This window comes from Syzygium oleosum, unplaced genomic scaffold (assembly GCF_021117445.2).
Source record: "Syzygium oleosum isolate NSW1041296 unplaced genomic scaffold, Sole_v2.1 Sole_v2.11, whole genome shotgun sequence".
In the NCBI taxonomy this organism is placed as follows: domain Eukaryota; kingdom Viridiplantae; phylum Streptophyta; class Magnoliopsida; order Myrtales; family Myrtaceae; genus Syzygium; species Syzygium oleosum.
The window spans coordinates 4,685,171-4,699,875 of NW_026607495.1; the positions used below are offsets into that span (position 1 = coordinate 4,685,171).

The 14,705-nt window shown below is 42.0% G+C and overlaps 1 protein-coding gene across 1 annotated transcript; it reads left to right on the forward strand.

Moving 5' to 3' along the window:
- Window positions 1-10,018: 10,018 nt before the first annotated feature.
- Window positions 10,019-14,705, forward strand: LOC115673797 ((3S,6E)-nerolidol synthase 1-like). The gene is made up of 7 exons (XM_030596037.2): window positions 10,019-10,195; window positions 11,039-11,303; window positions 11,918-12,296; window positions 12,690-12,908; window positions 13,146-13,284; window positions 13,899-14,156; window positions 14,270-14,705. Exons 1-7 carry the CDS (start codon window positions 10,139-10,141, stop codon window positions 14,558-14,560), a joined length of 1,608 nt encoding a protein of 535 aa, XP_030451897.1. The 5' UTR covers window positions 10,019-10,138; the 3' UTR covers window positions 14,561-14,705.

Consider the following 14,705-nt stretch of genomic DNA (forward strand, 5'->3'; position numbering starts at 1 on the left):
TGGGAATCAAGGTCAAGGGCAAGTTAATGCAGTCGGACAGATGCAATAACTGGTTGAGCAATTTTTGAAATTGAAACCTCCGAAGTTTGATGGGAAAAGTGACCTCGAGGCTACATCACTTTGGATATAAAAGTTGGAAAAAGGCTTTGAAGTATTGGGGTGCTTTGGTCGAGGCTTTCAATGGGAAGTACTTTTCGGAGAATGCGCGAGAACAGAAAAAGACAGAGTTTCCTCGGCTTCGCTAAAATCGGATGTCAGTCGATCAGGTCGAGTTTGTAAGGTTGTTTAAGTACGCACCAAGGACGGTCAAGGACCATGTGAATGGGACAAGGAGGTTTCGGGATGGATTGGAACAGGAATTCCGCATTCAGTTAGTACTTTTGGGTCTTAAGGAATTACAATGAGTTGTAAGAGAGAGCTCGATGGTTGACGCGGATATGAGTGAAAGGACTGCCGCTTCTGGATCGTGGTATGCGCCGGTTAGGGACAATTGGAACTTGGGAAGAAGTCTATGACAGAGAATTGGAGATTTGTCCCTCTAGTAAGAAAGAACTTTGGGGAGCCGAATTACTACTCCAACGCCGCATGTCGGTCTTATGGAAAGAGGCATAGGAATGACCATTGCCAAGGTAGAAGTGGAGCATGTTGTGGATGTGGACCAATAAGGTCACCAAGTGAGAAATTATTGAACCGACAGGTTAGGTCACTAATGCAATCGCAGCGACCGCAGGTAGGACATTAAGCGAGAGCTGCCTCGCAGATTAATCAGAATCGGCTAAGGACGTAAGGAAAAGTGTATGTTGTGGCTAAGAAAGAAGTGAATGATGTGCCTTGAAAGTCTAGATGAGTTATGAGATGATATTGGGTGCAATAGGAGATGATTTTGAAGTTATCGCTTGAGTAGTCATGAAAGACTTATAATCAATTTTATGGTGAATAGGCGCAATCGATTTAAGGAATTATGGATTATTGATGATATTCTTGGACGGGTTGGGAATGATAAGTGTGGTTTGGAAATTTCGGATTTTGTAAAGAACCGGGGTGATTTAATTTGGGAGACTGTTGGATTGAAATTGGAGGGATTAAGCCTCGTCTTTGAGGTGTGGAAAGATAACTATCTTGTGATTAACTCGTTGGTTAAGGAGTCAAGGCTAGAGGACATAGCCGAAGTGTGTAATCTTCCTGATGTCTTTCATCAGGAATTGCCGGAATTGCCACCTGATAGAGAAGTGGAGTTTGTGGGTGAATTAGCCCCAGGGATAGAACCGATCTTGAAAGTGCCCTATAGGATGTCACTGTCGGAATCGAAGGAATTGAAGGTCCAAACGCAGGAGTTATTGGATAAAGGTTTTATTCGCCGAGTGCGTCTCCATGGGGAGCGCCAGTGTTGTTCGTGAGGAAAAAGGATGGATCCTTGAGGTTATGCATTGACTACAGACAATTGAACAAGGTGACCATTAAGAATAAGTATCCGTTGCCAAGGATAGATGAACTGTTTGATCAGTTGCAAGGTGCATCGATATTTTCAAAGATCGACTTGAGGACGGATTACCACCAATTGAGGATTAAGAAGGAGGATATACGGAAAACAGCATTTAGGACGAGATATGGGTACTATGAGTTTACAGTAATGCCATTTGGACTAACTAATGCCCCCGCTGCTTTCATGGATTTAATGAATCGGGTATTCAAGGAATTTTTAGATCAGTTTGTGATCGTGTTCATAGATGATATTCTGGTGTATTCAAAGAGTTCCGAGGAACATGAGGTACATTTGGAAAGAGTTCTACGGACGTTAAGGGAGCATGCACTGTATGCTAAGTTTAGCAAGTGCGAGTTTTGGCTGAACCGTGTAGCGTTTCTTGGGCACATAATTTCCGGAGAAGGAATCTCCGTGGATCCGGCAAAGATTGAGGCAGTGATGGATTGGCCGAGACCGACGACAGTTACTGAGGTTCGAAGCTTCTTAGGACTGGCAGGTTACTATAGACGATTTGTGGAAAGATTCTCGGCAATAGCCACTTCATTGACAAGGTTGCTTAAGAAGGAGACTAAGTTTGAATGGACGGAAAAGCGCAAAGAGAGTTTTCAGGAATTGAATATGAGCCAAAGGCGTTGGATGGAATTGCTAAAGGACTATGATTGTGATATATTGTATCATTCCGGTAAAGCCAACCGGGTAGCGGATGCCTTGAGTCGGAAATCGAGCATCGCGCATTTGTTGGTCAAAGAGTGAATTTTATTGGAGGGAGCGCGGAACTCAGAATTCAAGTTCGAGATAGGACACCTCTCCAGTCTGATGGCGACATTAAGGATTGAGCCGGAAGTGCAAGCCAAGATCAAGACGTTGCAGTCTACGGACCTTGAGATTCAGAAAATCGTGAGTATGGATAACACTAAGAGGAAACCGGACTTTCGAGTGTCTGAAGATGGAATTCTTAAATTTCGAGGACGTTTGTGTGTGCCCGATGATTGGGGACTTAAGGAAGAGATTTTGTCGAAGGCTCATAGGAGCAATTACAGTATCTACCCGGGCAGCACTAAGATGTACCAGAACCTCCGACAACACTATTGGTGGAATGGAATGAAAGTAGACGTAGCCAAGTATGTGGCCAAGTGTTTGACGTGCCAACAAGTGAAGGCACAACATTGTAAGCCTGATGGAATGTTGCAACCGTTGGAAATCCCAGAATGGAAATGGGAACATATCACAATGGATTTTGTAACGGGACTGCCGAGAAGCCAGAGGGGACATGATTCTATTTGGGTGATAGTAGATAGATTGACCAAGTCAGTGCACTTCCTGGCAGTGCGAAAGGACTTCGAGCTAGAAAGGCTGGCATAGTTATATGTGCGACAGGGTGTTCGTCTTCATGGAGTACCGGTATCAATCACTTCGGATCGTGATCCCCGGTTTACTGCGAATTTTTGGAAAAGTCTTCATATGGCGTTAGGAACGAGATTACAGTTTAGCACGGCCTATCATTCGCAGTCGGATGGCAAGTCTGAGAAGACGAATCAGACTTTGGAAGATATGGTGCGAGCATGTGTATTGGATTTTAGGGAAAGTTGGAAAGAATAATTGCCCTTGATTGAGCTTGCCTATAACAATAGCTATCAGCAGAATATTAGAATGGCACCGTTTGGGGCATTGTATGGTAGGGTTTGCAAAACACCGGTTTGTTGGGATGAAGTGGGCGAGAGGAGCATCACGGGTCCCGAGTTGGTTCAGCAGTCAATCGAAACAGTTAAGGTGATTCAGGACAGGCTTAAGATTGCTCAGAGCCGTCAAAAGAATTATGCGGACCGGAGACGTAGGCCCTTGGAGTTTCGAGTAGGGGACAACGTATTCCTTAAGGTGTCGCCGATGAGAGGAATGTCACGGTTTGGTAAGAAAGGAAAATTGAGCCCGAGGTACGTGGGCCCATTCGAGGTCTTAGAGAGAATAGGCACCTTGGCTTATCGTCTCGCGCTACTGCCAAATTTATCTCATGTTCATAACGTCTTCCACGTGTCGATGTTGAGGAAGTACGAACCGGATCCGACCCACGTGCTAAATCATGTGGTAATAGACGTGGACGACAGGGTGTCGTACGTGGAGAAGCCAGTTCGGATCGAGGACAGGAAGGAACAGGTTTTGAGGAGCAAGACGATTCCGTTGTTTAAAGTTATCTGGGAACATCACGGGACGGAAGGTGCCACATGGGAAAGCGAGGAGGCGATGCGACAACAGTACCCCCAATTGTTTGAGTAGTCGGGTTTGGATTGTAAATTTCGAGGACGAAATTTTTGTAAGGGGGGAAGAGTTGTGACATCCCGAATTTCGGCCCATTTTTGGGATTTATAAAATGCCTAATTTATCAGTGTGCTTATAGTAAAATCTCGCCCGGGAACAGATCACTCCCGGTTATCATTTTAAATTAGAGATTTCGCTAGAATCGCACTCGATCGAATTTGACCGTTATTTAGACCCTGAACTTGGCAGTCGATTTTCGGGAGTTTCGGGACGAAATAAATTGGACGGTGTCGATATTATTGTGGCCAGCATCAGTATTGCCAGGAATATGTGAAAATTGGAATTTTGACCGGGTGCGAATTTGGACTAGTAGACCTCCCTCGTAGTGTATTTTGAGTTATTTTATTTTGGCCAATTGTCCTATAATATTAATTAGGATTTTTGAGAGCCGTTAGATCGTTTTTGGGTTTGAAATCGGACCGTTGGATCGCGCTCGAGTGCGCGTTGACTTTTCTTTCCCCTCTCTCTCTCTCTCTCCTCTGCCGCGCCTGTCCTCTCTGCGCACGTCCACTCCTCCCCTTCCCCATGCAAACTTTCTCTCTCCCTCTCTTCTCTCTCCTCCTTTTTCCTTCTCTTCTCTTCCTTCTCTTCTCTTTCTTCTTCTCTTCCTTCCCTTCCCCGACGCTGCTGCTTCTACTCCTTCCTCCGCTCGATCACCCTCCGCCTCCGCCCGACGCCGTTCCACCAGCCACCGCCGCTAGCAAGCTCGGCCGCCGTCGCGCCGTCCGCCAGCCGCCGCCCCAACCGTCCTTTTCTCCTCCCTCGCGCGCGCAGCAGGCACTGCCGCCGCCGCCGCCGCGCATGCGCGGCTGCCCGGCCAGCGCTGGCTGTCGCCGCCGTCGTCCACTGCCGCACCGACCCGTCGCTGTCGCCGCCGCGCAGCGACCCGCCCTTGCTCGAGCTCGCCACGTCCGGCCGTCGCGGTTCGCCATTCGCTACTGCCGCCCGGTTTGGCCAGCGTGCCCGTCGCTGCCGCGAGGCCGCCGCGCCGCCCGTCGCCGACGGTTCGCACCCTCTCCCTCGGCCCGATCTCTCTCTCTCTCTCTCTCTCTCTCTCTCGCCTCTCTCTCTCTCCCTCATCCTCACCCCCGGTTGACCTCTCCCCCTCGGCTCGCCGCCGCCGCAGCAGCTCGTCACCGCCGCGTCGCTGCCGCCGCCGCGGGACGCCGTCTCGGCTAGCCAACCAGCCCCGGCCGGGCCAGCCCAGCCCGGCCGTGCCGGGCTTGCCCAAGCCGTGGCCGGCTCATCGCCCACGCGACCAAGCCGCGCGCCCGTCGCCGTGCCCGCGCCCGTGCACATTGCCGCGCCGTGCCCGTCGCCCAGGCGCGTTGCTCGTTCAGCCGGCCCGTCGCCGGGCACGTCGCCCATCCGCTCGCTCGTGCGCCTAGGGCACGCCGCACGTCCGCCGCGCCCGCGTGCCAGGCACGCCGATTGGCCATTGTGCCCGCGTTGGCCGGCCACCGCGCCTGTTGGCCCGCTCCCGTGCCCAGTCCGGTACTGTTCACCCGGGCTATTTTGGGCCCGAGCCGACTTTTCCCGGGCCAAACTTAGGTAAGTGACTTCCTAAATCCTACCTAGTACTTTGGGTATTTTTAGACTTGTTTAGGATATGATTAATATCGGGTTAAGAATTTATTTAGGCGTGGGCTAATTAGATTGAGTGTGCCCAATTTTTGAATTATTGTGGTGATAATTGTGTGGCTAATTTAGTGATTGACTGAGGTAAATAGCATGACTGAATTGTAGTGGCGCTCGTGGGTGAATTGGAATCAATTGAATGTGTTGACTTGAATGTCGGGTCGGTGGGCCGATGTGGGGAGCATGAATTGAGTTGACTGATGTGGCGTGCTAGATTGACATTGGTGAAAGGGTGGTGATTGAAATTGATTTATATGACTAAGAGCATGGTGAATTTTGTATTGTGGTTGTCTGGACACACTTGGGTGATATTTGAACGTGTGAATGCCATGAAATTGATTGAATTATGTGGCGTGTATGCTTGACAAGCCCGGATTGATCGGAGGGCTGACCTGTGGGGTGTTGACCCGGGTCGTGTGAAAGTTTGTTTTTGAAGGGTCCTGTGGGGTGTTGACCCGGGACAGAGTCCGGATTGATCGGAGGGCTGACCTGTGGGGTGTTGACCCGGGTCGTGTGAAAGTTTGTTTTTGAAAGGTCCTGTGGGGTGTTGACCCGGGACAGAGCTCGGATTGATCGGAGGGCTGACCTGTGGGGTGTTGACCCAGGTCGTGTGAAAGTTTGTTTTTGAAAGGTCATGTAGGGTGTTGACCCGGGACAGAGCCCGGATTGATCGGAGGGCTGACCTGTGGGGTGTTGACCCGGGTCGTGTGAAAGTTTATTTTTGAAAGGTCCTGTGGGGTGTTGACCCGGGACAGAGCCCGAATTGATCGGAGGGCTGACCTGTGGGGTGTTGACCCGGGTCGTGTGAAAGTAAGAAAGGTCCTGTGGGGTGTTGACCCGGGACAGAGCCCGGATTGATCAGAGGGCTGACCTGTGGGGTGTTGACCCGGGTCGTGTGAAAGTTGGATGGATGCGCATGTGAAATGTGTTGGGTTGAATTGGATGAACGTACGTGTGTATGGCGCTCGAATGATTTTGACGTGTTCATTGACTATTATTGCATTATTATGATTTGACTAATGTGCAGTGTGGGCATGTGATTGGATAACGAGGTAAGTCCATTGATGTGAATTATATATAAGTTATCGGTTAGATTGCATGTTACAACTTGTCTGGGTACGCATTGGCCTATGTGGGGTATAGGGGGTTGCTTATTGAGACTCGTTCTCACGGTTATTATATAACCATTTTCAGATTTGCGATCGTGATTGATTGGAGACGCCACCAGGGTATCTCGGGGATGGAGGACGGGTCAAGTTACCCCATATTTTGTGTGCCCTTCTTTTGTATAGCGAAGTAGGATACCCCACCACTATTCCCTTTTGATGTTGTGTATTTGGAATTATTGTTTTGTGCTATCCCTTTGTCATATTTTATTGTCTGGGTTGTTTTAAATTCGCTTCCACTTGCCTTTATCGTTAGGTGTTTCGTTTGGGTCGGCGACGCGTCCTGGGACGTCGCGTTCAATACGACCGTTGAAGGGGTGTCGCGAGCCCGTTGGGGTCCGAGGCGTGACAAGCGTCGTACGAAAGTTATGACATTCTTAAAATATTTATCTAAAAAATGCTTATACATATGTCTGTTGAAGGAGTGATAATTTAAATATTTAGAAAAATTATTAATTTAGTTATAAACCTATTATAAGGATGTCAATTTAGTTTTCATTTTTCAATTTTGTTAATATAGTCCTACACATTTGCTTGATATTTAAATGTAGTCTTTCCTGCCAATTGCCGTCGTAAATTGCGACATTGAAATCAACAAATTGCCTATGTCAGCATGCCACTTAGGGCGGCTGGCGATGACTAGACGCCACGTGAGTGATTTTTTGTGACAATTGGTGAGAAAGACTACATTGAAATATCGCCCAAAAGTATATGAGTACATTGACAAAACTGAAAAGTAAGGTTGATTAAGTGGAATAATTAGTTATTGACAAGAAAATTATGGCAATTGTAATTGCATTATAAGACAATCCAATCAAACCATTGGCAAATATATATTTTTTGCCAATTCTAAATGCATCAGAATTTCCAAAGAAAAAAAAGAAAAAAAAAAGGTAATAAATAATCTTAAATACGGGACCCGTAAGAGATATTGAGGTCAATTTAAGGTAATAGGGGTATCGAAAGTCAAAAAATGGATGAAAAAAGCACGAGCTTTTATGCATTTATCCTTTTCACATAATTTCTCTTTTAAATATTAAACCTAACCTACTTATTTATATTTGAGTTGATGTGAGTAAATAAGGAGATAGTATGATAGGTTTCTAGAGTCAAGGGTCGTGTGGTGGTTGGGGAAAAGGAGAGGCGAAGGAGCTAATTTATAATTAATATGTATAAGTACATAATAATTGTTTTGATGCTATTAAAATTTCAATCTTTGTTGAAAATTAAATTTAAAATATTTTGGATTTTATATGCAATGGGCCTTATTCATGAGAAGTACCTAGTTTTATATATATGGTACTCGCTTCTATTAATATGTCTTATAAAGAATTAATTTATGCAAGGCATTTGTCTACGTGAGACTCTTATATATGGTAAAGTTTAGAGGGATAGCCACATTGATTGGTCCTCCCCAACCTTTCCACTTATAAATAAAAATGATTGGGATAAAGACAGCATAAGTGTCATAACTTACGTACAGAGCTCACTTGAGGCCATAACTTTTTTTTTTTTCGCTCACTTAAGTATCATATTAAAGTAAAATCGATCAGTTGAGTGACATTCCAAGCAAATTGTCCTACGTGAATTTTTTTATTATTAATTTTCCATTTCGACATGGATTTTTTAATATTTTATATTTTTTATTAATTGTTCACACTCTCACATACATTCGAGAAATTATTCAGTAAACTTTATAAGTGTACTAAATCAAATTCGAACCGTCAAACTTGACGAGATTCACTATTTTAAATGGTCCAAATTTAATTTAGCGAATATATTAAGCTCACGGATAATTCCTCCACACATTAACATCCAAAAGAATAACCTTATTGTTGGAAATATAACGCAGAAACGACAGGATCTTACAAATTAAGTCAATGCAAAAAATACTAGAGAAATAAACGAGGAACGATAAAGGACTCCAGAGATTTACGTGGTTCGGTCCGAATATCGATACCTACATCCACAGGGAGAGCCGGCAACAAATAATCCACTATAATCGGAGAATCAGAATTACAATTCGCTCATACGCTCGAGTGTTTTTCACATCTAGATTTAAGCCCAAACTCAAAATGTTTATTAATAAATAACTCAATTTGACAATATAAATTTACTGTATAAATCACCGCGTGGTCAAGCCCAAGACAAAATGCTCTCGTACGATCAAAATCAAGAACGCCGTACGTACTTTACTTTTGTTCTTGCGCGGCGTCCTTCCCTGGGAGCTTCGTGGGCGTTCTCGGCTTGTGCGGCTCGCTCAAATACCCTATTCTGTTCGGCAACATATTCATATATATATATATATATATATATATATATATATATATGTGGCAGAGTCCTCCTTTTCTACGTCTCTATTAGAAGGAGTCCATGTATGGTTATGCAGGAGACAAAAGCAAAAGACCCTTGCTTTCTTTCTTGCTCAGACAATGACTGTTTTACCCTCACAAGAGAAATAGATAGAATAAAATAAAGTGTGCGCCTATTTTTTGTCTTTTAGTGGCCTTCTTTATTTCTCTATTTGTGCTGCCGAGAGCCCCTCATCCAAAATCAGCTAAATAGGAACATGGATTCAAATTCGAGACATAAATTCAATACTTATATATATAACTACTCACATGCTCATTTCTTATTAGTACAAGAGACGAGTCCACTTAGATGACTGACACAGTTTTTCACCCTCACTGGCCGGTACACTCTTCTGCTTGATGTTGCGCGCACGTATGCACATTTCACAAAGAGAATTCGAGTTCAAGTTTGTGTTATTACCTCGTGTATCACGTAAGATGTGAACTAAATCTGAAATGGTGGAACTAAATCCGAGTTCTGTGCTGACATCTTAAGACAATGTGATCTACGCGCTTCTAATTTATTGAAGGCCATTCACGGGCGAAACCTCGTCGAAATATATGCATTGATGTATACTTTCATGGACGGTGCTTTCCTCCAATCAGGATTCGAAAGCGACAATCGTGTGAACCAATTTTCTCATTGACAACAGACATTCCAAATTCATGAACTTACAAAAGAGGTGCGCCAACCTCCCATCAATATACTTGAGGCACTTGCTTTGTTTCTATAAACTTTTAATTTATTCAATGTGGTTTTTGAACTTTTGGTACACGTTTAATTTTGTCTCTGGACTATATGAAATTGTTCTTCCATTAACTTAAGTTTAGGGACAACATTAAACTTTTTCATATAGTTTAGAGACTAAATTGAACATTATTAAAAGTTCAAGGACCATATTGAAGAAATTAAAAGTTTAAGGACAACATTGCATATTAGGTTAAAGTTCAGAAACGACATTACATATTTAGTCAAAGTTCAGGGATCATTTGTGTAATTATCCGTTTTGTTTTTCACTATAAATAGGCCATCTAAAGCACATCAACCGCCCATCACGACACATTTTGTTTCCCTCTTGTGCTTTGGCTAAATCACCTTGTCCTTCTATTCTTCATAATCTTCAGTCATCTCTTCTCTCACTGTGACTAGTCCTGCGAAAGATTCGACCGCCGATTCCAGATTCATAATGCCTCAGCCTAACCAGATGCAAACATCGAGCATCGACGAAGACCAAACTCGTCTGGTAAATCCACTGATCTTAGCCTTTTATTTTCAACTTTTCGTTTCCTTAGCTCGTGAGCAAAAAAGAAAAGAAAATCACAGACATTGTGTTTGCCTCCAAGCATTATTTTGTAAGGCAAGTATGACACCTCTAATGAAAATTGGGATGTCTCCTGGGTCAGCGGACACAACTTTAGATTATAGAGAAGAAATATAATTTTTTACAAAATCTTTGAACATAAAATTACACATATTATGGAAAATAATTACCCAAGTTTGCTATGATCACCTACTCCTGCTTGTGGGCGCAGTGGCCCCCTCTAGAGCTGGAAATTCGTGTCTTGCCGTGCTAATTCTGTTGTGTCGGGATAGGGTTTTATACCATTATGGCTAATCCGAATATGATACGTTTATTAAAGGTGTCGATCTACTGAGATGCGAATACGATACGCTTAATAAACGGGTCACAGGACACAACTAACACGATTATCATATGCTCAGCGTGTTCTTGCATCGACAAAACACAATACTATAACCTTAATCATATAATATGTACCTAGTGCATATGAGCATACTAAGATTTACTAGTAAAAAAATAATATCAACAGAAAACCTTAATCATCTCATACTGAATCACCATATATGAGTTTATAAAAAAATTATCAGTTAATTATTTCATTATTTGTGCTTTTGTCTTTGCTCTGTTGAACTTTTGCTGATTTGTTTTTTTTTTTTGCTTCATTACAATAATTTTCTAAATTTACATCAGAAAAATTATCGCCAATTTAGATCATTCCTGCTTAAGTTTCTTTCTTTGGCTTTATAACATCGACCTCACTTGTAACTCTGGATATCCATGATGCAGGATGATTCCCGGATCAAACATGAAGAAAATGTAAAGAGCCTTATAGAGTTTCTGAATAAAGTGGTGAATGAGCCTGTGGAAAGTTTGATCATTGTCGACACAATTCAGCGGCTAGGAATCAAATCCCTATTCCGAGAACAGATTAAAGCCATTCTACAGTGGCAATACACACATTTTAGCTCTCTGAATCATGGCAAAGATGATGTCTATGAGATCGCTCTCCGGTTTCGACTTCTTCGGCAAGAAGGTTATTATGTGCCTGCAGGTATGTTCCCATGAGATTGAAGTTGATTGCAATAGTGAAATAAAAAGTTGCTGTTGATGCATAACAACAGAAGACAATTCCTTTTGTTTTGACTACTTAAGTGGAAGCCCCATATTTTACAATTTTTTTTTTGTTAAGGAGTGAAAATGGAAAAGAATATAAGCCGATTTTTTTGAATTTTTTATTGACTTAAGAATTGGAAATGTTTAATTGAGATGACCTTTCCAATGGGTATCTATCAATGCATGTTACATGCGTGGACTTATGCCAGATATTAAGAATTGCATTAATGTTCTGGAGTTATTTTTAAAGTGAAAAGTAAAATCTTGGAGGAAGTCTTGTCTAATCTAACCATTCATATTACAAAAACCAATTCGAAAAAACCTAGATTTTTCACTTGATTTTCCCATTTCCTCCAATTTCTTTTTCTCATTTTTAGTTTCGTTGCATTTAAATTAAAACTTTTCATAAGATGAAATATTTTTAACCAATTTAGGATTTTTTTCAAAACCGCAATATGCACATCATAAATTTTGAATGAGTGAAGCAATTGATATATTAGATACCAGACTACACTTTTTTGATGTATTAGACTCCTTGTGCTTTTTATGCAGATGTGTTCGAATACTTCAATGATAAGAAAAAGTGTTTTGTTATGAAACTGAAGGGAAACATTAAGGGTATGATGGAATTATACGAAGCGTCACAAATGAGCATAGAAGGAGAGGATATACTGGACGAAGCTGAATACTTTAGCAGCAAGTGTCTGAATGCATTGTTGACGTGTGATCTTGATCACGAACAAGCGAGAATGATAGAAAGTACATTGCGATATCCATATCGCAAGAGCTTTGCAAGATCGCTAGCTCCTCAAAGTTTTGTAAACGATATGCCTGGCGTGTACTCATGGATGGAAGACTTGCTAGAAGTGGCAAAGAGAGAGCGAAGAATTGTTCAATCTGTGCACCAGAAGGAGATTCACCAAATTAATACGTGAGTAACTAATTAATTGCTTACCCAAATTTATGCTCAATTGAAGGACAATAGATGACTAACGTACAATAAAAGATTTTTTTTTATTTTTTTTGCTAAAACAACGTAAAATAAAAATATGGGCTTTTAACTACTGGCCCTCATTCAAGTGAATAAAAGCAGAAATAAGATGCTAAATTTAAACTTATATATTTAAGAAATTGGCATTTTAGTTCAGACTCATATCAAAGTTACAAAAACTATTCAGATGATGGACTCTAGATCTCCGTTTTCTCTAATCTCTATGTTTGTAATATCGATATAATCTTTAAATGAGTAATTTGTTTCAAGTATATGAGAATATTATTATGTTCTCTTGATACAATTTTTCCTCATGCGTTTCCTATATGTCAGGTGGTGGAAAGAGTTGAGATTGGGAGCGGAGATGAAGTTTGCTAGAGACCAGCCACTAAAATGGTACATGTGGTCCATGGCAATTCTCCCAGATCCAAGCTTGTCCGAGCTTAGGATTGAGCTCATTAAGCCCATCTCTCTCGTGTACATTATTGATGACATATTTGATGTCCATGGCACGATCGATGAGCTAATTCTCTTCACAGAGGTCATTAGAAGGTATACAGTTGCAGACACCCCATTTTAACTATTATGTTGTGACTATTGCATCAACAAAAAAAATCTGCATTATATATTTATATTATCAGAAAGTTCAATCCGAAAGCTTAAACTGTTAGGGAAGGGACTGCATGAATATAAATAGCATTCATAATTCATTATCAAATGATGTTGGACAATATTTTAACATATATTATGCTGCCAATTTAAATCTTTCTTGTAATTTCATTTTTTCAGATGGGACAATGCGTGTGCTGAGCAGCTTCCAGAGTACATGAAAATATGCTTCAAGGTTCTCAGTGATATTACAAATGATTTTGGCAACATCATCTTTATGAAGCATGGATGGAATCCCACGAGATTCTTGAAACAGATGGTATTGATATAAAATTGTTATTGATAAGAACTTTTATTTGCAACCATGATGTTGACTCCTATCTCAACTCTAAACGAGCATCACCTAATTTGAGATTCACAACACTCAATAAAAACTCAACCTTGATCATATCCTCATCCCTTTGTCCACTCTGTCTCACCAGACTCCAATACTGTGGTCATCATTTTGAAGTCTGTGTTCACTTCTCCAAATTAAAGCCACAAAAACCAATGCCGTCTTCATCATCGTCGAGTTTCGGTCTATCTTTTCTAGAATTCCTTACACTGCCGGGCACGGAGATCTTACCACTCATAGGGTTAAGCTGCAACTCTCTCTCTCTCTCTCTCTCTCTCTCTCTCTCATACGCAATCACAGACAAATCTTGGCCAGATCTAGGTGCTCATGTCAAGATCTTTTAGCCGTGGACTGGCTTCTTAGCAATAAAATGGAGCACAGAGCAGCATTAAGCTGCCTTACTGGCAGAGAGACACACACAGATTTCCTAGTGATGCGTCATTTATGAATACTAGGAAAGCTCAATAAGCACACGATTTTGATTTATGATTACATTTTAGATATATCCTTCATCAGTGGCACAACATTTGATGTTGCAGTGGGCGAATTTATGCAATGCATTTCTGGTGGAATTTCAGTGGAACGCTTCTGGGAAATTGCCAAAGGCAGATGATTACTTGAAGAAGGGGACTATCACTTCAGGTGCGCCCTTGGTGCTAGCTCACTTGTTCTTTCTAATGGGCCAAAACATTGCCAACCAAAGTACGGATTCAAAGAAAGAAGAGGAGTCACTGCCAAATGCAATCTTCTTAGTTGCCAAAATTCTTCGCCTTTGGGATGACCTTGGATGTGCCCAGGTAAACTAGTTGACGGTGGGGCAATATTCAGGTTTTATTCTTTTTTATATTCGTGTTTTGTCATTATTTTATTGATTTAATTATTTTACTTGTGTGATTCGATTTCCTTGAAGGATGAGAATCAAAATGGCTACGACGGGTCATATGTGGAGTGCTATTTGAGGGAAATTCAAGGCTCTTCGAATCAAAGTGTGAGAGAGCATGTGATGGAGTTGATATCGAAATCGTGGAAGCTGCTCAACAAAGAATGCCTCTCTCCATGTCCGTCCTCTGCGCCTTTCCGCGAAGCTTGCGTGAATGCTGCTAAAATGGTTTCATTGATGTACAACTATGAAGACAAACATGGTCTTGAACTTCTCCAATACCATATGAAGTCGTTCACCTGTGATCACGAGACACTTTAGCATCATTTTTCACGTTTTTTTTTAATGCTTGTTGAATTACTTCCATGTACTGAACTCCAGGCGACCTTCACTTACCGCAAAGTTGCCTGTTTTTTGTAAGTTGTTTTTTATTTTAGTTTAAATAAATATATTTGCAATTGTTTTC